The 26,934-nt window shown below is 40.0% G+C and overlaps 1 protein-coding gene across 4 annotated transcripts in view; it reads right to left on the bottom strand.

The window, feature by feature from the left end:
* Nucleotides 1-26,934, bottom strand: part of PRKG1 (protein kinase cGMP-dependent 1) — a 1,368,024-nt gene that overhangs the window by 33,563 nt on the left and 1,307,527 nt on the right. For 3 of the 4 annotated variants that reach the window (NM_001082042.2, XM_008269904.5, XM_017348406.4), the window contains 1 exon segment: nt 12,464-12,560. In NM_001082042.2, the coding sequence (NP_001075511.1) occupies nt 12,464-12,560 (97 nt within the window). 4 annotated transcript variants of the gene reach the window in all.

The raw sequence follows: 26,934 nt of genomic DNA, 5'->3' as shown, positions 1-26,934 counted from the left end.
ATCGATGCCTTTTCATTTCATTCCATCTGCCATTTATATAAGTGACAGAGAACCAGCAAAGAGTCTCTTCCCATTCCATCCTTGCTTTTCTCCCCACAGTCAACTCAATCTCTTATCAAGAACCAATTATCTCATTTGGTCTGTTACATTAAAATCATTCCTTAGCTGGTGAAAACAAATATCAAAGAACATATCTTTAAATAAAAACCAAGCAAAAGTTAATTTTCTAGAGGAAAAACTTCCAAGTTCTTCTTTTCAAGGAACTTTCACCTGGGGCCCAGCATTGTGGCATAGCAGGTAAAGCCTCTCCCTAGGATGCCTGCATCTCTTATGGGTGCCGGTTCAAGTCCCAGCTGCTCTACTTCCAATCTGGCTCCCTGCTAATGAACTGGGAGAAGCGGCAGAGGATGGCCCAAGTGCTGGGGTCCCTGCCATCCACGTGGGAGACTGGAAGAAGCTCCTGCCTCTTGGCTTCGGCCTGGCCCAGCTCCAGCTGCTGTGGCCATCTAGGGGTGTGAATCAGCAGATGGAAGATGGATGTCTCTGTTCTCTGTCTCTCTCTGATTCTGACTTTCAGATAAACAAATCTTTCAACAAAAAAGAGACATTACCTTTCAGTTTGGAAAATGTAAGAAACAGAACACTATTTTTTAAAGAAAGCAATGCAATATCAGTTTTCTTTTTTCTTAAAAATTTTAGAAGATTTATTTTATTTATTTGGAAGACAGAGTTACAGATAGAGGCAGAGACAGAGAGAGAGGTCTTCCATCCACTGGTTCACTCCCTAGATGGCCACAACAGCTGGAGCTGGGCCCATCTGAAGCCAGAATCCAGGAACTTCTTCCAGGTCTCCCATGCAGGTACAGGGGCCCAAAGAGTTGGGCTATCCTTTGCTGCTTTCCCAGGTGCATTAGCAGGGAGCTGGATGGGAAGCTGAGCAGCCAGGACTTGAGCCAGAACCCATACAGGATGCTGGTGCTGCAGGCCGGGGCTTTAACCCACTGAGCTACAGTTCCGGCCCCAATGTTAATTAAAGAAAAATAGCTTCTTATCTAGTCACCATTTTCTTTTTTTAAAAATATATTTATTTATTTGTAAGGCAGAGTTACAGAGAGAATACGGATACACACACACACAAACATGAGACAGAGAGACACAGACAGATCGATCTTTGATCCACTAGTTCGCCAAATGGCCACAAAAGCCAAGTCTTGATCAGGTTGAAGCCAAGAACCTGGAACCTCATCCAGGTCTCCCATATGGTGGTAGGGCCATAAGTACTTGGGCCATCATCCACTGCCTTCTCAGGCACATTAACAGGGAGCTAGATTAGAAGTGGAGCAGCCAGGACTCGAACTGGCATTCACATGGGATGCTGGCATTGCAGGCAGCAGCTTAACCTGCTGCACCACAGTGCCAGCCCCCAGGATTTTAATTCCTATGCATAATCTCAGTGATATAAAAATACTCTATGCAACAGTTTTGAAACCTTGCTTACAAATTGAGAATATGTCTATCACATAATTGAATTACTTTTTTTTTTTTTTTTTTTTTTTTTTTTGACAGGCAGAGTGGACAGTGAGAGAGAGAGACAGAGAGAAAGGTCTTCCTTTTCCATTGGTTAACCCCCTACGGCCGCTGCGGCCGGCGCACTGCACGGATCCAAAGCCAGGAGCCAAGTGCTTCTCCTGGTCTCCCATGCCGGTGCAGAGCCCAAGGACCTGGGCCATCCTCCACTGCACTCCCGAACCACAGCAGAGAGCTGGACTGGAAGAGGAGTAACCGGGACAGAATCCGGTGCCCCGACTGGGGTGTCGGCGCCGCAGGCGGAGAATTAGCCTATTGAGCCACTGCGCCAGCCTAAACCACACATCTTAAAACCTACGCAGGCAGAGATGTGTATTATATGTTCACTTTTCCAATTCTTTCATTTATTGACTCTGAAGGTATAAAATGAGTTGAAACAGAAAGCATCAAGTTAGAAAATTCCACTCTATTCTGACATATAATCAGACTAACTCAGGAAAGGTATTGAATTCTAGTCATACTTTTGATACGTAAGACATAAAAAAAAAGCTTTTTTAAAAGTTTCACTTTCTAGAAGAATGGCTTATAATTTGATCTAATATCTCAAAACATGCTAGCCTCAAAATTCAATCTTTCTAATATTGAACAAAAAAGATAGTTTTCCAGCCTGCTGGTGTTGTATTTTAAATTTGCCCCAAGATTTTTTACAAATACAAATGGACTTCAAGTGCAGTTAGGGCAGGTCAAGAATTTACTGCTTGGGGCTTACACAGCCAACTCTATCTTGGAAAGGCACATTGAACACTTAAAATTGCCTTGTTTATGTGGATGTGGCATTCAAGGTCATAGAATGGCCAGACAACGACCTCCATTGGCATAGCTTTTTTTCCTTAACTTCTGTGGGTAGTAACAGTCTCCCCATTCTCACCATGAACTTGCAAGCAGCTGGCTGAAGCTAGGGGTTAAGAACAATGGCACTTGGCTCACACAAGCTTTTGAATTCACAGTTTAGTATTGAAGCCAGTATGTTATATATGCCAATGGCATTGGAGTTTCTAATATGATGGACAGATCATGAATGAAATATACATTAAATGCATGAAATTAATAAGCTGGACTGAAATCTACAGAAATACCAGTTTTATATTTTTTTCCCAGAAAGAGAAACCATTTCATTTCATTTAAAGGGGTATGACTATTTTTTACATTCTTAACATACACAAGTGGACTAGTTTTCCCTATCATTAAGGAGATCCCTCTGTGAAATGTTTACATAAAATTCTCACAGATAGGGTGACGTCTTGGTATAAAGTAAACGACCATCGTCAGGAGAGAAATGATGGATGTTTATTTCTGGGAGCAGGACCATCTAAAAATAGACCATCTAGTCACCTTCTGGTAGGGTCTTTAATTTCACGGATGGAAGTTCAGAGCTAAGTCTGTGTTGATACACTCCCATTACCTGCCCTAATGTCCCAACACCTTTTTTATTTCCAGTAGAATGCTCTTTAAGAATATAACACAGGTATACTCGACTGACCAGCTATCTAATTATATTTCTCTCCATTCCCTCACACAACTTAACTTGGCTGTGGTCACTTGCTTTGGTGTCCTGTGACAACACGTGGCCTTTTATGTTGTAACCTTTCCCTGCAGTGGCCTCTCCCCGTCTGTTCACTGAAATCCCAACCTCTTCCCAAACCCTTGACTTCGGTTTCCAGCGTCCCTTCCAGGCTCTCTCACCTCCCAGCAGCTCCGATGGACTTCCTCCCTTCTGAAACACTGAGGATACTTCTGCATACCGTATGATTTAAAGCAACACTCAAGGATTTTGTTTCCTATTTTCCAAGGATGTTCATCTTGTCTTCTTACTTAGAAGGTTCCTGGTATTTCCTGATATTTTTATATTCAATAAAGACTTTTTGGCAATTTTTAACATAGATAAATATTTGCTGAAAGTGGTGTGTCCTTAAAGTCAATTCATAAAAAAATAAAACTTAGGTCACAGAAAACACAAAAATGAACATGACCTAAGTATTAACTTTTAGATGAACTCTTTTATCACCAGTTATCGTAAGCCTTGGAAAAACATGCCCAATGTCTTCAATATTTATAGTGCTCATTCTAGAACCCCATGAAAGTTTGAAGGAGAAGTTGTTAATATTTGCTCACTTATGCTAAGATACTAATTTCTTTTTTTATTTAATAAATGTGAATTTACAAAGTGAAACTTTTGTATTGCTAAGATACTAATTTCAAATGCTTTGTATGAAAAAGTTTTTCAGTAACTAGGTTGTATACAAAATTATTATAACTGTACAAAGCATGGGATAAAGTAATTGGTCTACCTGTTGTCATTCATGTATTCTAAATTGTATTCTATGTATCTGTGTATAAAAACTTATATCAATAGTTATCAGATTAATTAATATATATATATATTTCATTTACATACATTATAGAGAAGCTTTACCAGTTGGGATCTCTGCTGAGAAACTCTCCTGAGGTTGGTTAGCAGTTGCCAGATATTGTTGGTACCCATGCTGATGCTCAATTAGTGCTTAGTGGATTAGTTTTTTTTTCTTTTCAATTTATCTTATTTATTTGAAGGCAGAGTTAAGGAGAGAGAGAGGGAGATCTTCCATCTGCTGGTTTACTTTCCAAAGGCTACCATGGCTGGGGCTTGGACAGACCACCATGAGCCAGGAGCTTCTTCCCGGTCTCCCACATGGGTGCAGGGGCTCAATCTCTTGGGCCGTCCTTTGCTGCTTTCACAGGCACATGAGCAGGGAGCTGGATCCAAAGTGGACTGGCGGGGACTCAAATCAGCTTCCACTGGGATGCTGGTATCACAGGCAGCAGCTTAACCTGCAGTGACACACGCCGGCCCCTGGATTGGATTTTCATTTGCTCTCTGAGTAACTTATTTTATTAGAAATCAGCATTATTTATCACAACTAATAAATTGTGAGTGTTTCTATTCTTTTGAAGGCTATACATGAGATTTAAACATTTTACAATAAACCAAGAAGAGCACAGCCCGAGCAAGAGCTGTGTCCAGGTTTCCGCCGGTGCTGAGCGCTGACTCCGGTTACAGAGGTCACAAGGCCTTGGGGCAGCAAGGCTTCCCCGGGCGTCATCACCCTGAATCACACTGGGCACAAATGGCACTGCTGCCGCCCAGTGATCCCACAGCTATTCTGTTTCACGGCTGTGTGGCTTGGCAGTGGGACGCACTTGAAATGTTTTCATCTTACGTGGGGTTTCCCTTTGGAGTGAAGCTGCTTGCCTTTCCCATAACGACAAAACAAAACTCTGTTGACGCAGCAATGTTTATCACCTAATTTCTGGCTTCAGCAACCCTCAGTCCCTACTTTTTGGTTTTCAGTTGGTTACGTAACCCTGTAAGCCTACTTACATCTGAATCGCAGTGAGGAAGCAGCTGGCGGAAATGCTGGGAGGGTGGTATGGTTATCATTTTGCATACAGTGACTTCTTGTTCACATGTAGTTATGTGAGTGTTGGATGGTTCTTGCACCTTGCTGCCACATTGCCCCTCCTGAGCGATCCCATTGTGGGACTTATCAACTGGTTTGCAGCAAAGAATCAATGAGAGGTAACCTGTGTACTTCACTTGGCAAGAGCCAGGTCCTCATTACCCAGAACTGAAGTGTCCTGGTTTGAGAAGGCTGTGGAGAAACTGGAGATTCTGCCCCCAAAATGATCTCCCATGGAGAGGTTAAGAGGTGGGGCTTTACAATTGGGAAGAGAAATGGATAAATAAAAGCGGACAACTTCAGGTGCATACAGGTTCAGCACAGGGAAGATTGAAAACTGTTTCCCATCTCCTCTCCTGACAGATCAGAAAGTAAAGAGCTTTAGTGGTTTGGGGGAATTTAATAGAAGCTGTCACTGAAGGTCATTTGAAGACCTCTGGCTCTGTCTTATATTGGAGAAATGCTTAGATTCTCAGGCTTGCTTGGCAATGGGAGAAAAAGCAGTAAAATCATTCCATTCCCCTCATTTTCTGTGGGTATGGCTGAAAGTAATAAATGAAGCCAGTAATCATAAGCATATTATTGATATTATAACAACAATAAAACATTGATTACACTTATTGACCTATGCTGTTTAAGACACCATTTGGGAGCATTAGTTCATCCCATGTTGGCAAATTTGTGTTGCATATATACTATTATTATCCTCATTTTAAGATGGGGAAAATTAGCCTGAACATTTAAGTAAATGACTAAGCATACAGTCGGTGAGAGGTCAATCTAGAAAGTCTATCTGCAGAGCTCTAGCATTTAGCTACCATATTATTCCGATTTTTCCCCCTGCATTTTGTCACTTAAATAGGAACTCCAAAGATTAAAAGAAAAAGGATGCCTCTGAGGGTTTGACAGAAATAGGGGGTGTATAAAAAATAATCATTACATCTATTCTAAATTCATGTCTATTTCAGGTTCTTGAATTCTAGAAAAACATTTTTAAGATTATTTATCTGAAAGGCAGAGTAACAAAGAGAGAGAGGCAGAGACTGTCTAGCTCCCTAAATGGTCCTAATAGCCAGGGTTAGGCCTGGCAGAAGCTAGGAGACAGAAACTCCATCCTGTCTCCCACATGGGTGGCAGGGGCCAAAGTACTTGGGACTAGAAAAAAAAATTTAAAGCGAAGTTGTGTGGCTGGTGTTGTGGCATAGTGGGTAAAGGTGCTCCCTGCAATGCCAGCATCCCATGTGGGCATTCTTGGCTGCTACATTTCAGCTCCAGCTCCCTGCTAATAGCCTGGGAAAAGCAGCAGAAGATGGCCCAAGTATTTGGGCCTCTGCAACCCACATTGGAGACCCAGAAAAAGATCCCAGAACCTGGCTTTGGCCTGGCCCAGCCCTGGTGGTTGCAGCCGTTTGGGGAGTGAACCAGTCGATGACAGATCTCTGTCTGTGTCTCCTTCTAACTCTTTCAAATAGATAAATCTTTAAAAAATAAAAACTTGAAAAAGCACAGTTGTACATGTGACAATGAAATAACACAACTCTGATCATGTGGTGGTTATTGCTGGTGATTAGTATCAAAATACTTTAGAAGCCACAATGACAGAAGACTCATCTGTTAAATGTCAGTAGTCCCGGGGTAGGCATTTGGCATAGAAGTTAACCCACTACTTAGGAAACCCACATCTCATAGTGGAGTGCCTGGGTGCAAATACCAAGTCCACTCTTGATCGCAGCTTCCTGATGATATGCACTTTGGGAAGTAGCAGGTGACGGCTCACTGCATCACACCAAGACCTGAACTCAGTTCTGGGCTCCTGGCTTCTGCCTGTCCCAGCCCTGGCTATTGGAGGCATTTAGGAAATGAAGCAGGAGGTGGGAGATCTCTGCCCCTCTGACTTTCAAATACAATAAAATAAATACTTTAGAGTTAGCAGTTCTAGACAATAACAAAAACTCTTTCAATATAACTGTGTGGCCAAAGGCCTCTTAGAAACATTGGTCTTGATATTTTCCCTATAAAATGTAGTTCAGAATAGCTGTTTAGGGAGCATTACATACTAGATATGAATGAAATATGTAGTTTATAAAGCAGGATTCACATGGAAGTTGGATTATTTTGTTAAGGAAGTCATATCAACTTATTAATAGACATTTGTTTCTGCAATGGTTTCATTTTCCCATGAGTGTACCACAGTGCTTCAGGTTATATATGTCAATGCCATCACTCCCTCTGCCTTCGAAATGCCACCTCCTCCAAGAAGTCTTGCTCTTCCATGCACCAAATCTGGGTCATTCATAACTTTCTTGTAGTTTTATTTATGAGTTTGCATGACTGGCTCTCCTAGGAGACTGAGTACCTACAGCCAGGTGCTGAATGCCATTGAGCTTTGTATCTCCCATCAGAGAATGCACAATACAGAGGCATATTACCTGGCATAGAAAGAACATAATCCAAGAAAGCAGCAATTATGTCTTCCCTATTTTTGTGTCCTATATTTTATCCAAGTATTGTGCCCTGGGATAGGAGGAATTTGGATTTCTGCACAAATAGATTCAATGTCTAATATTTAAAGCAATCACTACACAGTATTGCCAGATTAAAAACAAATTGTTTTTGATTTGTACAAATCTATTCTCAAAGCAGCCTTCTCTCCGACAAGAGTAAAAATGGGATAAATTAGGAATGTGCCCATGAAGCAATGAAACTAATTTTTACTTGCGATTTGTAAAATCAGTCTCCTTATTTTGTCGTCAAACCTTGTACATTAAAGTGATTATGTAGCTGTCATACAGAAGAACTTAGAGCTTTAATGAGTAAATCATATATTAAAAGAGCATTGGTAAAAGAAGTAATCTAATAAATGGAAGGCACATTTTAAACTACTATCAGATTATTATTTTTTTTTTTTTGACAGGCAGAGTGGACAGTGAGAGAGAGAGACAGAGAGAGAAAGGTCTTCCTTTGCCGTTGGTTCACCCTCCAATGGCCGCCGCTGCAGCCGGCGCACCGCGCTGATCCAATGGCAGGAGCCAGGATCCAGGTGCTTTTCCTGGTCTCCCATGGGGTGCAGGGCCCAAGCACCTGGGCCATCCTCCACTGCACTCCCTGGCCATAGCAGAGAGCTGGCCTGGAAGAGGGGCAACCGGGACAGAATCCAGCGCCCCAACCGGGACTAGAACCCGGTGTGCCGGCGCCGCTAGGTGGAGGATTAGCCTATTGAGCCACGGCGCCGGCTACTACTATCAGATTATAAAGACTACTCTTTCCTGCCAGGTAACAGACCAGAAAGCAGCACAGATTACTGTCCAAAGGTAATGACTGTGAACCAGACACATCTGAGTTTACTAATCAAGGTTATTTATTCTAAAACTACAAGAAAGTTTCAAAAAGTTCAGGGCAAATAGAATTAAAAGGTAATGTACAATCACCATGAAGCTTCTGAAGCCTCCTCCTGTGAAATAGACTGAATAGCTTAAGATCAGAATCTCGTGCCTATACTCACTGACATCTTTACTTCAAACTTCCAGAGTCATCGATGAACAAATGTTTAAGGGGCTAGCACTGTGGCACAGTAGGTTACGTTACTGCTTGTGATGCCAGCATCCCATATTGGAGTGTTAGTTCAAGTCCTGGCTGCTCTGCTTCTGATCCAGCTCCCTGCTAACCCACCTGGCAACAGTGGAAGATAGCTCAAGTCCTTGGGCTCCTGACAGCCATGTAGGAGGCCTAGATGGAGTTCCAGGCTCCTGACTTGAGCCTGCCCAACGCCTGGCTGTTGTGGCTGTGTCACTCTGCTTTTCAATTAATCAATCTTTAAAAAAAATTTAAGTTTCTTATTGGACAAATCATTATCTCATTCCCAAAAGTTGACAATAGACAATTTAAAAATCCTTCTGCTTGAAAAATATCCTTGAATCTGTATCTATCTAAACTGAAATAAATGATAAATGTAAGACATGCTAAGAAGTCTGTGAAGGGTATATCACTGCACAAAATCTCAGAATATGTATGGCAAACAGTGATGAAAAACTACATTCTTAACATAGAAAAGACAGGAAATAGGGTTAACAAATCCAAATTTCTCAATTTTGTCATATAATGTTGGGGCTTTCATAATCTCATACCTAGGAAACTTTTTTTCCAGACAATGCTATTATAAAATTAAAGTGCACTTGTGGTATTATTCTGTAATATCATATACACGATCAACATATTGCTAATGTAGGGGTAGTAGCTAATAGCTCTGATCTGATTTCATCATCATTTAAAAAATAATCTATTATTTTTCACTTTATGTTTCTGTGTGGGAGCAAACTGTTGAAATCTTTACTTAATGTATGCTAAACTGATCTTCTGTAGATAAAGAGAATCGAAAATGAATCTTGATGTGAATGGAAGGGGAGAGGGAGTGGGAAAGGGGAGGGTTGCGGGTGGGAGGGATGTTATGGGGGGAAGCCATTGTAATCCATAAGCCGTACTTTGGAAATTTATATTCATTAAATAAAAGTTAAAAAAATTTGTAAAATCATAAAAAAAGAAAAAAAATCTTATATACTTTGTATTTACGTGTTCAACACTGTATACACATGGTGAAATGAGTCTAAATGAAAGTTAAATTGCTGATACTATGAAAATCATCTTAAATGTCTCATTCTCAGAGGCTAGTCAAAGAAAAAACTTACATAATCACAATACAACTGGGCTCTGTCTACAAACTCCTCCTGACCATGAATGATATGGACACCAGCCTCAGCACACATGTCATGGTGATTAATTATACACTATGACTACCATATGGAATTACAGTCAAGGTTTTGAGGCCAAATTCCCAATTCTGGCACTATATATACATGAAAAAGACCACTCATACCCAGAATTAATAGGATCGGGCAGTTAGTAAGTGGTAATAATTGGGGACAATGAACTCTAGGGTAGTGCTGCTCTCATAAATGGCTGATCCATACTGAAAACTGAACATAATCTACAAATTGTGCTTCTTCCACATTGTTTTGGGACAGGCAAGATAAGAAAAGTATTTGTGACTTCAGAGGTTAAGGAGATGAATCTCTTTCTCCTACGTACTCATTTTACATAATGATTCATTCATGGATTTATCAACATTATCGAAAGTTTTTATAAATTGGGCTATATTTACAACCTGAACTTATTCTGAGGGTTACAGTTCTTAATATTCTATAAACAGTTGTGTCAAAGAATCAAAATACAATACCCTTGAGATGAGAACCAGGACGAACAGTCTTGGCTTGGAGATAATCCATAAATAAGTATGTACTCAAACATACAGATGCCTAGACAAACACACAGTTTGTACATACCAACACGCACTCAGATGCTCCCATTTTGTCTTTTTCAATTGAATTACTTTTTTTTTTTTTGACAGGCAGAATTAGACAGTGAGAGAGAGAGACAGAGAGAAAGGTCTTCCTTTGCTGTTGGTTCACCCCCCAAATGGCTGTCACAGCTGGCACGCTGCGCTGATCCAAAGCCAGGAGCCAGGGGCTTCCTCCTGGTCTCCCATGTGGGTGCAGGGCCCAAGCACTTGGGCCATCCCCCACTGCCTTCCCGAGCCACAGCAGAGAGCTGGAAGAGGAGCAACCAGGACAGAATCCGGTGCCCCAACTGGGACTAGAACCTGGGGTGCCGGCGCCGCAGGTGGAGGATTAGCCAAGTGAACCGTGGCGCCAGCCTGAATTACTTTTTATATGCCCATATTAAACCTTTCCTAATTTTGTGATTAGTTGTTTGTACCTCATCACACATTTTTCAGTGAATTTTCTGCAAGTTTTTTATTATCAGCTTGAAATTTAGTTGTTCAGCTTTAAGTGGTTTCAAAGCTATTTTCAAAAGTGTTATAAGGTATTTTCAATATAATTCCTGCATTTCTTAAAATATCTCACCTGTAAACTGAAGATTCCCAAAGCTGTAATGTCGACTTGTTAAATACAACAAAAAATGAACCCTTCAGGGCAAACAGCTCCACCCTTTGTCCTGTCAACAGGTCCCAACACCTCTACAGCAAAGCTGTTCATGTATAATGCCATAGATCTTCATTAGCTAAACAAACAAGTACAACTCACCACAAAACCTAAGCTCTTGAAAACTCAATCTAAGGCTGCATTACTTGCTCAGAAAATCAAGAGTTGTTCCCCCCCCCCCCCCTCTAGATCCTTAATTTTTCCTCCTGCAACTGAAAACACTCAGGTCCTCAGAGGCACACTATGGATTTTCAAGTCAGAAACAGTAGTTAGCATTACAGGATCTCCCACTAGCAAACTCAATGAAATATATTATGGCTGTGGAAACTTGTCTAATTTCTGCCTATCACATTCAGAAATCCCAGCTGCAGAACTAATGAACACATGTCAAAAATAGCTCTGGGTCATTCTACCTTTATGGAAGGGGATTTCTCCTGAGCGCTGATGGCAACAGTAACTGTTTACTGCACTGTACATAGTCTCAGGGAGTTCCTAACATACTGTACTGGTGTCTGATACCAGAGGCCGCCAAGCTCAGGAGAACGGTGGCAATTCAAGTGCATTCCCAAATAGGGTTTTTATCTACACCATCTTTGGAATGCAGCCACCAGAATCCACTTTTGTCTAATTTTTGTTACGGTATGTCTGTTTGAAATTTTATATATAAAATATATACATATATATGTATTTATATATTATATATAAATATAAAATTTCAAACATGCAGAACAGAGTACACTTTTGAACTGCTTACACCACATTTACGTAATGTATGAACTTGTACAAAAATGTCTTCATCATCTTCATCAACACTTAGTGAGATATAAGTATAAAATGTGCTTGAAATAAATTATACAAAATAGTCAAACCTTTAACTCTAAGCACTAAACTGATGCTTGCAAGTGAAGAATCAAAGAATTACTAGCACACCAGTTGCTTCACATATTATACACACACACTCACACACACACACACACACACGTATGTGTGTGTTTATCTACAACTTCCTTTTATATGTATTTAAATTATTGTAATTGTATTTATGGTATATAAGCATAAGCTGTGAATACTGCTCAGAACTAAGGAAATGAAGATTATAGAATATCAGCTAGCATATTTATACATGTATATGCTTAGAATTATCACACTATTGTATAAGTAAATAAAACTGTTTAAAGAAATCAGCTGGGTAAAAAGTACTTTATGACTCCCAAGTTATGAGTTTAGCTTTCTTTTAATCTGAAGAGATTTCCTAATGAGTAATTTGGTGTTTATTTTCAATCTATTGGCTCGAACACAGCCCACCTCATTGCATACACTGACAGGCTTGTCCGGAAGTATTTGGTACTGATTTAGAGCAATGGCATTTAACGATGAAAAAGGAGAAAACAAATGGAAAAGAAGACAGAGGTTTTCAAAAGCACTTAAAAAACAACCACCTACCAGCTCCACTCGCCCGAAACCTCCAACTCCAAGGGTGTCGATGATGTTGAAATCAGACAGCTTCAGGTTGGCGAAGAAGGCAGCTTCGGCTTCATATCTGGATTTTTTGATGCGAAAAAACGGAAATTTCTTAGAGGTGCAAACACGAGTCCCGCGTACAACTTCACTGGAATGACATGACTGTGGAAGAGGGTTTACCTGCTGAAATTCCATCTTGCTCTTAGAGTCTATGTTTTCTCACACTCATAATGTTTTGGTCCCAGTTGTGCAGAATTACAAAGATTTTGCACTTGCTTTTTTTTTTTTTTTTCAAAGTAGAAAAATACAAAGTACCCACTGCATGCCAGTCAAGGGACTGATAAATCCAGTTATCAAATCCAAGTTACATCTTGGTATTTTTCTACGCGTCTTCTTGTGAGCACGGGTGGTTTGAGTTTTTCGTTTTTGGTTTGGTTTTAAATTTTTTGGTTTTGCTTGCTTTGGGTTTTGCCGTTCAGATTTTGGATGGCAGTTTCTCATTAGTTTCCCTTATCCACAAGCTGGCAGTGCCTCCTATAAATATTTATTAGAAGTGGCAAGATCGTGGAAATCTCTGCAGCAAAATCACAGCCAGGTTTATGAAAACAGATCCAAAAAGCTCAGGACTGACGTGCAAATGTCTGAAATGGATGATTTCGGGAGCATATGCACATGCCTAAAAGGTATCTTCCTTTCGCTTATGATTACCCACTGACTTGTAGCCAAAACTCTCAGCTAGCAGTCCCAGTCTTTTAGTTTGCAAGTTTCTTTTATCAGTGGTGGGAAGAAGTAAGGACTGGGGTTCCAAAGTCTAGCTATGCACACATGCAAATCCGACACATGCAACTGGCCAAAATAACCTTCTCTCGATGAGACAAGTGAATATGAGCTGCTTAAAATATCTCCTTGTTAGAGGCCCTACTATTTTTAGAAAGGGCAGGAAGACAGAAAGATGAAGATGATCCTCCCACTCATAACGTCAGGTCAGAGAGTAATTCAGCTGTCTCAGAATTAAAGTATTGGAATGACTCTGTATAACCCATGACCTTCAGCCTGATGGAACTTGATTCAGTACTCTGCTATAGATAGACATGACTAATACACTTGAGGTAAAGATACTGAGGTTAGGTCCACTTTTGAATAGAATCAGCCACCGGCAGGTGGGGTGTCAAGCTATGTAACATTTTACTGTTCCATTATAACCAAACAGAAATTTAGACTCTCCAGTGGAAGATACGGCTAACAGCCCCGTAGGTGAGTTTTCAACATTCTTAAATTTACAACCATAGTTCTAGTTTTACAAGTCAACTATGACAGACTCCCTGGAAAGTAAGAACAATGTTTTTCAATATTGACTTATTACAAGAAATCAACTCTCTCTAATAAACCTTGAAAAACAAAGCTAGTTAACCCTAATCCTAATATGCTGAGTTCTTTCATTAGCTACACAATCAAAAGAGGAACACAGTAATTCAAGAGATGTTTACTGGAATGGAACAGGAGCAGCAAATGTGCATTTCTAGCATTCCAACTGGCTTGCTGCTTTTGCAAAATTAAGACCCCCACCCCACCCCATTTAAAGGGCCAGTGGCAGAGTTGACTTCAACAGGTGCTTAAAAACGGTACCTCCCACTCATAACATCAGGTCAGAGCCTATGACAGTTTGTATATGATCAAGCATGCTGGCTATAAATAGGCAACTTTCTCAACGAAATCATTATTGACTAATAATTAATGTGCTTGCTATAGTTAGCAATCTCAGGTGGAAAAGGGGTCAATGCTTTTAGACTACATAGTGTATTTTACATATTTAAACATCATTCTTTACATACTAAAACTATGATGTTGTTCTTTGTAATTCTTGAATACACCCTCAACATTTATAATTTGGACCTGGGGAAATCAGCCTGGAAGAACATCTAGAGGAATGAAATGATTCTCAGCCTATTCTTGCACACCAGAGTCACCTCAGCATCTTTCACAAACACTTCATTTGAGCTTTATGACAAATAAATCAGAAACTTCTGGAGGTGGTACCCAGACAACTGCATTTTTATAACGATTTATTTATTTACTTATTTGAAAGGCAGCATGACAGAAGAGAGAAGAGGGAAGCAAGCACCAGTCATGGCTGGGTCAGGTAGAACCCAGGAGCCAGGAGCTCTCCCACATGGGGTGCAGAGATCAAGCACATGCAGCCTTCCCAGGCATGTGAGCAGGGAGCTGGATCAGAGGCAGAGAAGCCACAATGCTAACCAGCACTTGGCTATGAGATGCCGCATTGCAACTGGTAGCTTAACCTCTGTAGCACAACACTGGCCCCAGGCATCCATTTGTAAAAACTCCTGGGTGATTATGATGTACTCTAAGGGTGGAGTGTCATAGTTTAGAACTTTCTGGAAGCCTCACAAATTTCCAGAAATCACACAAGAATTTTGGAATGGATAACATTGGGCCAGTGAGTATGGAGATGACACACTGTGATAAGAGGATTGACTGTTCTTCCACATTCATCTTAGTTCCTGCCCTTCCCACCTCAGAACCATAAAAATGAAGACAGTTCTATAATGGCTAATATGGCTCTAGGAAAAAAAAAACATTGCTAACTTACAGAAAGGAATATGTAGCTATACAAAAGTCACAAGGCAGTTCTTTTTGTTTACATATCAAAGTCATCTCGACTCTGTTTATAGTTATTACCTGGTTAATTACTGGTGAAATTTAATATACCTATCCCCTGAGTTAATGCCATCTTACATAGAAGATATTTCTCTTTAGCCATTAAAATCCACTTAAATATATACTTCCTAATATACTTGAAGTATCTATTACAATTAAATGTTTCATATGTTTTTTAAAAGAACTTGATAACACTGTAATCATACTTTGTTAATATTAGTTCAGCCTGGTTGAATTTTTGAAGTCCTACCCAGTTGGGTGATTTTATCTTGTTACTGAGGAGACGTATTTTGAAGGGCCTTTGGGTCACTGTGCTCTTACTCCTGCATTCTATTTGTTTTAGTTCCTTATTCATATACTACAGAGAGATAATCAGAGCAGTTCCTCTTTTCCAATTACGGAAATTCTGTTAGTTGCTTAATATCTTGTATACATTCATTGTCTTCTCATTTACATTTATTTTAGCGACAAGAGTCACATTTTTGTCAGAGATGTTTTGTGTATTTTTTAAAAGATTTTATTTGAGAGGTAGAGTTACAGACAGTGAGAGGGAGAAGCAGAGAGAAAGGTTTTCCTTCCATTGGTTCACTCCCCAAATGGCCGCAATGGCTGGAGCTGTACCGATCCAAAGCCAGGAGCCAGGTGCTTCTTCTCAGTCTCTCATGTATGTGCAGGGACCCAAGGACTTGGGCCATCTTCTACTGCTTTCCCAGGCCATAGCAGAGAGCTAGATCGGAAAAGGGGCAGCTGGGACTAGAACTGGCGCCCATAGGGGATGCAGGTGCCGCAGGCAGAGGATTAACTTACTGTGCCTCAGCGCTGGACCCTTGCATAATTTTTTAATAACAAAAATATGGAAATCACTATGCAATGCACTTTTATAAAGAGGCTAAGGTAATCAGCCCTTAAGGCATTCGGATCTGGCTGAAGAGCCCATGAGAGTATTTTAGGTATGGAAAGCCAAGACACTCTGGGAAAAAAAAAAGACCTAAATGAAAGATCTCTGCGAGTGATATCCCAGTGGAAAGAACGGGGCCATCAAAGAAGGAGGTACCTTTCTCTGAAGGGAGGAGAGAACTTCCACTTTGACTACGACCCTATGGGAATAAGATCGAAGTCAGCGAACTCAAAAGGCTTCCATAGCCTTGCCAACTCATGACTGGAGCCGAGGGAGATTACTGACGCCATAAACAAGAGTGTCAAATTGTTAAGTCAACAACAGGAGTCACTGTGTACTTACTTCTCATGTGGGATCTGTCCTTAATGTGTTATCCAATGTGAAGTAATGCTATAACTAGTACTGAAACAGTATTTTACACTTTATGTTATGTGTGGGTGCAAATTGATGAAATCTTTACTTACTATATACTAAATCAATCTTCTGTATATAAAGATAATCAAAGATGAATCTTGATGTGAATGGAATGGGAGAGGGAGCGGGAGATGGGAGGGGTGCGAGTGGGAGGAAAATTTTTTTGGGGAGGGGAGCCAATGTAATCCATAAACTGTACTTTGGAAATTTATATTTACTAAATAAAAAAAAGAAAAAAAAATAGTGATGGGTAAAAAAAAAAAAAAAAAAAGAATTAAAAAGCAGAGAACGATCCAACATGGGAAGTGGTATACACAGTAGACTCATAGAATGGCAGATGTCCTAAACAGCACTCTGGCCTCAGAATCAGCCCTTAAGGCATTCAGATCTGGCTGAAGAGCCCATGAGATTATTTTAGGCATGGAAAGCCAAGACACTCTGGCAAAACAAACAAACAAACAAACCTAAATGAAAGATCTCTGTGAGTGAGGTCCCAGTGGAAAGAACAGGTCATCAAAGAAGGAGGTATGTTTCTCTGAAGGAAGGAGAGAACTTCCACTTTGACTGTGACCTTGTCTAAATAAGATCAGAGTTGGCGAACACAAAAGGCTTCCATAGCCTTGGCAACTCATGACTAGAGCCTAGGGTGATTAATGACACCATAAACAAGAGTGTCAAATTGTTAAGTCAACAACAGGAGTCACTGTGCACTTACTCCTCATGTAGGATCTCTGTCCTTAATGTGTTGTTCAATGTGAATTAATACTATAACTAGTACTCAAGCAGTACTTTACACTTTGTGTTTCTGTGTGGGTGCAAACTGTTGAAATCTTTACTTAATATATATTAAATTGATCTTCTGTATATAAAGATAATCAAAAATGAATTTTGATGTGAATGGAATGGGAGAGGGAGTGGGAGATGGGAGGGTTACAGGTGGGATGGAAGTTATGGGGTGTGGGAAAGCCACTGTAATCCATAAGCTATACTTAGGAAATTTATATTTGTTAAATAAAAGTTTAAAAAAATAAGAAATAAAAAAAGAGGCTAAGGTAAATGATTTAGAGTCTTCAGGCACTGAATTAGTTCCAGTTCATAACTAGGAAGAGCATTTTAATTGTATACCTTCAGTTGAGAATTGAAGAAAATTTTAATTTATCAATTATGTTCCATTTTCTTTAGAAAGTCTCAGAGTGTTGAGGCAAATTTGAAAAAGTTGCAAAGCTTGAATAGGAAAGAATGTCAAATAAATGGTTAGATAAATGGCTGCTAATCTATTAAAAAGCCTGCTTTGCCTGAAGAAGGAAAATGTTCAACCTAAGTTCGTAACTGAATTATTACTGCTGGGCCCCGAGTGCAAGGAATGAGAGCCAGGTCCAAGCGATTCTAAAATCCATGTGTGCAACAGTTTATGGTAGAACAGCTGTCACTTGCTAATGGAAATGTATTTCACTAAAAAAATACAGTTTTTGATGTCTTTTGCTTAAAATAGAACAAGGAATTGGGGTTGCTGTTGTGGTGCGGAGGGGGAAGCTGCCACTTAAGACATCCACATCCCTGCCTGACTCAAATCCCGGCTGTTCCACTTCCAATCCAGCTTCTTGCTAATGCACCTGCAAAGGCAGCATATGATGTCTCAAACACTTAAGTCCCTGTCAGCCACATGGAGACTGGATGGAGTTCTTGGCTGCTGGCTTCAGAGTGGCCATGCGCTGGCTTCTGTGATCACTTGGGGAGTGAACTAGTCGATGGAAGATCTCTTTCTCTCTCCCCATCTCTCTCTCTCACTCTGCCTTTTAAATAAATAAATAAATCATTTTAAAATAGAACAAGGATGGGGTCGGTGCCATGGCTCACTTGGTTAATCCTCTACCTGTGGCGCCGGCATCCCATGTGGGCGCCGGTTCTAATCTCAGCTACTCCTCTTCCAGTCCAGTTCTCTGCTGTGGCCTGGGATAGCAGAATATGGTCCAAGTGCTTGGGTCCCTGCACCCGCATGGGAGACCAGGAGGAAGCACCTGGCTCCTGGCTTTGGATCGGCACAGCTTCAGCTGTGGCAGCCATTTGGGGAGTGTACCAATGGAAGGAAGACCCTTCTCTCTATATATACATCTATAATTCTACCTGTCAAAAAATAAATTAAAAAAATAGAACAAAGTGTATAAGGTATATTCTCTAATGGTCCTAAAGTTATCTTAAATACTGATCTTTAGAAAAATTATTTTAGAATAGGGTGAGAGCTATCAGTTCTCCTTCCAAAAAAGTACAAATCCTGTTATATCTGTTTTACTTATAACTACATGGAGCTTAAAAAGCCCTCAAATAAGTTAACAATTCACAAATAAGTATAAATCAAAAGAGTAAATATATTGGGTGATGAAGGCAGAGATAATATATCATTTCTCAAAGATGTCTTTTGATAAGATTCATCTGAGACTATGGTGATTAGATTCCACAGACAGTTAGTAATCCTTACAAGGCACGCTTCACATCAGGAAACACTGAATCTTTCTTTAGAGAGCCACCTAAAAATAATAAAATTGCCTTGATTTTTAACCTCTCTTTTCATTCCTGCTCAGATGCCACAAGAAGTACCAAAAAGCAATGCAAATACAAAGCTGCAGGGTTAAGGAAGACAAACATGCATGGTCTAGAAATACAGAAGCACAAATGAAATAACACTGATCTCCACACTGCCCTACCCACATCTCTTTCTAAAACCACCTATCAGCACAGTAGTGCATTTACTTTTCTGTAAGAAATAGTTAATAGCAATTGGTCTTATATTTTAATTGCTTCCAATATTACCACCTTCCGAAACTCCCAAGAATATGAATCAGATGTCCTTTATTATTCATATTTCTTATTCTATTGTTGACATATTATCTGTGAACCAATTCTATCATCATTTCAAATTAACAGAATTGCATGCTATGCCTTATGACTACTATTAAGAAGTAAACACATCTCCCTAAATATTGGAAACCAAATGATGATTTTCCCAGAACAAACATTTATAGAACTTAAAATTTAGTCCTCACTTTGTTATTACAGTACAGAAATAGCTCAGCATTATTTCACAGAGTAGACTAAATGTGCATTTTTAAAGGCCAAGTATCCAAAGGAACATAACCACAGTTATGGGTAATTAAGAACCAAGTATCCAAAGGAACATGACCGTAGTTAGGTAATTAAGAGCCAACAGACATCCCCTTTGGATTTTGCCTTTCTTGGAGTCCCTGTTCCTGGCCACTCCTAAAGGAGGAGGCCTCTGACTTAAAGAAATCTGACTTTTTTTTTCTCAAAAGAAAAAAAAAAAAAACAGAGCCAATAGAAAGAAAGGCGAATGTGGCCCTATTTGTTTTAACCCAGCTTGTCTTCACAAGTCTACTCTAACAGTTTCCAGGGAAAACCAAATGAGGTCTTTTCATCTCTACCTCTTCTGCACATGACTCAGCCATCATGGCTTTGCTTGGGCTCTTATATTCTTGGGGGTATTTTTTATATCCTGATGAACATAGTTTGTTAATTTTGGGGGAATTACAACAAAAGAAAATGTCCTGGTGAACACACATGGCCTCTCATTTATAACTTAGTTTGTATCTTAGCCTATAACTATAGTAAGTAAAATGATATTCAATCAGACAATATTCCGGACTTAAAAATGAAACAAGAGGACATGTAAGTTCACAATTTGGGGTCACAGTTCTGCCAACAATTTTGTTCTTCCAAGTCCTAATTTCTTCAACATTTAGGCCTTTCTAGGAGCATTAACATAAATTTAAGTATATATGTATGAATTTGATGGATTTCAAAATAGAATCCCAGCTTAATCATTCAAATAAATGCTTAGAAATTCTCTCACTTATTATGAGATCAAAGAGCACTGCAATATATAAATCAATATCTATACAAAGAGTTTAAGAGTAATTACTTTAGAAAGTCTATTTCTAAAATTCTAAAAAGAAAGGGACCATCTCTGACATATCTCATCCTGCAGCACACAGTTTTAATTCCTATTCTTTTAGCAATATAGCAATACAGGGGGTAACTTGAAGAAATAGAAAGTTGAAAAGTAACTTAGAGAATCTAACGTACTTCCTTATGTCAGTTTTCTCAAGAAAGTGTAATCTCTTCTTAAGGGAATTTGAGATAACATTGGTTTGCTCCATCTATTTCCAAAATTGTGGTTTCAGAAACACAGATTTTTTTTAAGCACTCTAGTCATGAAATAGTTCTACTTATTTTAAAAATACATTTCCTTTAGGAGATAGAGTCTACAGAAATACACAGGAAAATTGCATTTCGTGTATCTGCTGCATAATAATAATGAGAGAAATGCAAATATTTTGCATTTAGAGAGCAAGGACTTTCTTCCAAGGTCTCTACAGTTTACTTTATTAACCTCACTGATTCTCTGTGAAGATGGGAAAACAGATACCTTTACTTCTATTTTGCACCTGGGTAGCACAGTTGCTGATAACTGTTGGATTTAATAATCAAATACCAGAAATACCGGGACTAGAACCCTCGAGAATGTTTCACATCACAGCATACCTACATTCATTCCAAAAAACAATCAATTTCCTTTTAAACAAAATAGAGAATCATAAAATTTCAGAAATGCTCTTATCTTAAATTTTAACGTAGTAACATTGTTAAAAATCTAGAACTATACCATTGGAGTCATGTACTCCAACATCCACATTTAAAATAAATAAATAAAGGAAGGATCATGTTAGCTAAGATCACAAAGATCACTTAGCTAAGATCACAAGGACCCAGGTACTGGCATCTGGCATCCTGGCCTGTAGTCTGCCGTGTCTTTTACTATCTGATTCCATCTCTTCAGTTTTTCAATTGAAAACTAAAGGCACACATAAAGGTTATACAGTCTATTTGGGTAGTATTCTCTTTTTTTTTTCCTTTTTTTAAAAACTTTTATTTATTAAATATAATTTTCCAAAGTACAGTTTATGGATTACAATGGCTATTTCACCCCTATAACTTCCCTCCCACCAGCAACCCTCCCATCTCCCGCTCCCTCTCCCATTCCATTCACATCAAGATTCATTTTCAATTCTCTTTATATACAGAAGATTGATTTAGTATATATTAAGTAAAGATTTCATCAGTTTGCACCCACACAGAAACACAAAGTGTAAAGTACTGCTTGAGTACTAGTTATAGCATTACTTCACATTGGACAACACATTAAGGACAGAGATCCTACATGAGGAGTAAGTACACAGTGACTCCTGTTGTTGACTTAACAATTTGACACTCTTGTTTATGGTGTCATTAATCACCCTAGGCTCTAGTCATGAGTTTCCAAGGCTATGGAAGCCTCTTGAGTTCGCTGACTTCGATCTTATTTAGACAAGGTCATAGTCAAAGTGGAAGTTCTCTCCTCCCTTCAGAGAAAGGTACCTCCTCCTTTGATCGCCCATTCTTTCTACTGGGGTTGCATTCGTAGAGATCTTTCATTTAGGTGTTTTTTTGTTTTTGTTTTTGTTTTGTTTTGTTTTTTTTGACAGGTAGAGTGGACAGTGAGAGAGAGAGAGAGAGAGAGACAGAGAGAAAGGTCTTCCTTTGCCGTTGGTTCACCCCCCAATGGCTGCTGCGGCCGGCGCACTACACTGATCCGAAGCCAGGAGCCAGGAACTTCTCCTGGTCCCCCATGCGGGTGCAGGGCCCAAGCACTTGGGCCATCCTCCACTGCACTCCCGGGCCATAGCAGACAGCTGGCCTGGAAGGGGGGCAACCTGGACTAGAACCCGGTGTGCCAGCGCCGCTAGGTGGAGGATTAGCCTATTGAGCTGGGCCACAGCAGAGAGCTGGACAGGAAGAGGAGCAACCTGGACAGAATCTGGTGCCCCGACCGGGGCTAGAACCCAGGGTGCCGGCGCCACAGGTGGAGGATTAGCCTATTGAGCCGCGGCGCCGGCCATAATTTTTTCATAGCACAAATTTTTCATGAACTTGTTTAAGTCCCCTCACACATGATTTTAAAATGGTCTTGCCTTTCCTATGTGTAAAAACAATAAGTCATGCAGCTCCCAATGCTACTTGTGCCAGAATAGACACTTCTTTCATCTAAGTGAACAACCATCAGAAACCAGGGGTCTTAGGAAATTCTCCCTCATTTCAGTGCGGAGTGATTTTCTCCTTCTCCTCCTTCCTCATCTTTCAAGAACCTCAACCCTGAAGTTCTGCTTTTTATTGTAGACAGTGGTGTTCAAGGTCTACGAATGTCATGCCATAGCTTCCCAAGGCTAGAAAGTTGAGGTTTCAGGAGAAAGAAGCTAAATGAAAATGAATCCTCTTTCTCTCCTCACTGATCCAGCAACCCAGGTCTATCAGAAGTGTCCCTTATCCTCACCTCACTGCCTAATGCTACCTCAGAGAAATTATCCACCACTGCAGAGCTCTCAATGCCACTCCCATGAGGACATCTGCACCAGAGCCTACCTTTCTAATAATAATAATAAAAAAAAGTGGATAAATACAGCCCAAGGTTTTGCCCTCAAGTACAGATATCCGTTTTCTACCCAAAAACTAAGAAGTCTTCCCTTTTTCTTTTTCTTGTTTTTTATTTTTTTGACAGGTAGAGTGGACAGTGAGAGAGAGAGACAGAGAGAAAGGTCTTCCTTTGCTGTTGGTTCACCCTCCAATGGCCGACGCGGCCGGTGTGCTCTGGCCGGCGCACCGCGCTGATCCGAAGGCAGGAGCCAGGTACTTATCCTGTTCTCCCATGGGGTGCAGGGCCCAAGCACTTGGGCCACCTCCACTGCCTTCCCAGGCCACAGCAGAGAGCTGGCCTGGAAGAGGGGCAACCAGGACAGAATCCAGCGCCCCAACTGGGACTAGAACCCGGTGTGCCGGCACCGCAAGGCGGAGGATTAGCCTAGTGAGCCGTGGCGCCGGCCTTCCCTTTTTCTTATAGTTCATTTTTTTCATATGGAGCATAAAATATTCAAGGAAACAAGGGAACATTTCATCTTAACTAAAATTTAAAATGAGTCTCAACACTAATTTTAATTCAAGAGAAGGAAGGCTAGACAGCACTCAAACAGTGGAGGTTAGCTTTTATTACTTAAGAATTTTCGTTATGTTCTCCCATTTTTATAAAATTCACAGTTCCCTTCTCTCTGGTTACTAGCAGTGCTTGTTCCAATAGAAAATCTTTGAAGGATTCTGCATGAGCTGTGGGGACAGGGAAATTAGGGATGTGGCCATAGCTATCGTGAACCATTCTTTGGGAGCAAAGAATAAAAGACAATAAAATATGATGCATGGCAAGAAGAAACTGAGTCACTCACCTTGGCCTGTAGAACATAACAGAAAAAAGCAATCATGGAGTTGGCCCAGGGCTAACCTGGGTAGGACATTCCCGTATCTGCAAACTGAAGAGTTGCCACAATGCATGCCTATGAAGCTAACTTGGAGTTTGACAGTTCTGGGATTCCAAGTGTCCCGAGAGATGTGTGCTCTGCGAAAGACCTGGTACCCAGAGCTGCTCCTTTTCCTCCTTGTGGTTCTCTTCCCAGACTCCTCCAGTGCCAGTTCCCTGAAGTTCTCACTTCAGAAAGGTATCACTAGAATCTTACACTTTAGAAAGTCTTGCTTTCAGCTTCAGGTATGCAAAGGAGGCAGGCAGGAGAGACCCAAGTGAATGGCCAAGACAACAGTTGGGGAAAACATGCCTTGGATGCCCCCAAGCAAAACTGAAGTACAAAACCATAGTAGATCAAATATTCTCTTTCATCTCAGGATACATATCCAAATTATGGGTTGAATTTAAAAACAGACATGAAAAAAATTGGGTCTTAGAATAGGCAACAGTATTTTAAAATGAGATTCATAAGTGAATCTATGCAGCTGTTAAGTACCAATGTTAATCATAATTTGTAAGTTTTAAAGAAGTATTAGTATTCAGTATATATGCATGTGTTAAACACTACCTAATACAGTATATAAGTATCACATGAAATGTGTTCAAGGCCTCAACTTTTGTCAGATGATCTTTGAAAAACCCTTTCATTCCTCAATTGGGGAAACCTTAGATAATTTTCAGCAGAGAAACATACTGAAGAGAAAAGAAAATAAAGCAAAATTGTTGCCATATCATGATCTTTAGGAATAGTGATTGGTGCATTTATCAGATTAAGGGAGTATCAGGACACAGTCCACATTTGTTACCTCATCACTGCCCCCTAGGTACATATTCTGGCAGTATTACCTCACACCTAATCAAAGTGAAAGACAGAGGAGTCCAAAAGGGTTTTTAAAAACTGAAACCCAGGCTTTATTCTGATGTCCCTAGTTTTTTACCTAGGGTCCACTTTTCTGTCCCAGGATCCTATCCAAGACACATCTTCCTTAGGTTACCCCTGGTGTACAAGTTCTCGCAGTTCATTTTTGATTTCAAGGGTACTTGTCAGGTGTTTTGTGGGACAGCCCTTAGCTGGAGTTTGATATTCTTCTAGCAATTAGTCTGGAGTTGTAAGCATTGTGGAATGAAGACCATGGAGGTAAAGAGCCATTTCCATCACATATCAAGATACATGCTGTTGATATCACCCAGCACTGAGCACCGGAGCCTGGGTCACCTGCTGAGATAGTCACTGGATCATTTTTAACACAATACCTTAGTATGGGAACAAACCAACACAAATGACACTTATTATGAGATCTTCTCCATACTTTTAGCATTGGAAAGGTGTTACTCTCAAAATCAAATAACTTTATAAAAGCCTTCATTGCCTTACTGTGAGGGTGTCTGCACCATCACTCAAAAGTGTCACAGTGAAATACACTGCTCAGGATTTGGGCAGATGGCTACTAAATTAGCAACTGGTCCCTTTTACGTATATCTACAGAAACCACTAGAGAGGAGAGATCATGGCAAAGGATGGAGAACCCCATACTCTCAACTGGCAGTTGCTTTTTTTCCACCACAAGTACAAAGTTTCTACAATAATTATTTCTATGAGCACAACCCTCACTTGGCACAGCAGTTCAGAATAAATTTGTCATCACATTTCACTTTGCATGAGCTGCTGGCTCAAATAATGCTACTGTATTACTCAAACACACCTTTACTTAGCACTTGATAAAGCTTCTGCCTCTTTACTTGTATTTATAATGAATCGTTTTCTCCATTCTGAAATAATTAGTAAGTAACAAAGTGAGATTAAGGAAACTGGAAGGGGCATTCAGACCTATTGTCATGATAATAAATACCACTTAGAAGGGATTTTTTTTCATATTTGGCTGCACTTATTTTCATGACAGAGAGTTGATGATACAGTTACACTAAATACTTCTCTTTTTTTTGAATGCCTTTTCTTCACCCAAGCTACTAAATTTTCTCTTAGGAGTTAACCACCATCAAATTCTCAGGGTCTAAGTGTCTTAATTTGGTTTTCTAAGGCCTTCTGACAGTAGACTGATTCATAAAATGTGATAAGAGCATCATGTGGGCTCGTTGCCTCTTTCCCAGATTTAAAAACTGGAATGTTCAATGTCCACTTAATGTTTTCAGAGACCAGCCAGTATCTGATTAGATTCTCAGTCTGGTTCACTCTCTTCTAACTTTGCAGACTTAACAGAACTGCAGATACACAAAGGACAGAAAACCTTTCCTCTGCTCTATCACAACAGGAACTGCTGACCTGGGAGGGGAGGCCTTAGAAACCTGTGGTCTGTGCTGGCACCGGAGAGCAGGTGTCCAGGAAAGCAAATCAGGAAGAGGTCATGGAACATAGTGTGTGCTGCTACAGGGAGGGGTGAGGGCTTTCTCCATGGAAGCTGATGTAGTCCCAGAGTGTTCTAATTCCTATAGTACTTGTGGTACTTGGCCAAACATGGGAAAAACAGAACGTAACATCAGCGTACACATACAAAATATATAAAATGAGGCTGACACTTTAAAATCAGAGAAACCTGATTATCTCCATCAACATTTACCCTATTTTTGCTGAATTATGAAGGATAGTTCTAAAGTAAAGAAACTATACGGTGTCATATACCATTTGCACAAAGATATCACTTAAGATACATAATAGGAAATAGATAATACTATTATATGTATCAGTTATCTGTAGAGCTTTGTCTTATAGAAAGCACACAACTACATTGATAATTGTTTCTGAAACAAGATTCATACAGGTTTGACTTACTAATGTCTGGAGAATCAAAGGACCAACACAGATAACAAAATGACCCTGGCACAACTAAATTATTTGGCTTGCACAAGTTATTTTTTTCCCCTAAATTTTGTTCCAATCTGTAGGTAGGCAAGTTCAAATCTAGGTTTCCTAGTTGGAGAAAAGACTGGAAACAGTTTCATAACCATTTTGTAGGCAGGCTGAGGTGGTGGGTAGTTGTATTTATTGTATAGTTCTCTTCGTGTTCTATGTATCTGAATTTTTTCTTGAAACAAATATTGTTAACAAAC

Source organism: Oryctolagus cuniculus, chromosome 15 (assembly GCF_051225735.1).
Source record: "Oryctolagus cuniculus isolate XC-2025 breed Fujian yellow rabbit chromosome 15, ASM5122573v1, whole genome shotgun sequence".
Taxonomy (NCBI): Eukaryota; Metazoa; Chordata; class Mammalia; order Lagomorpha; family Leporidae; genus Oryctolagus; species Oryctolagus cuniculus.
The sequence above is the reverse complement of the archived record's forward strand: the minus strand, read 5'-3'. Positions and strand labels throughout refer to the sequence as shown.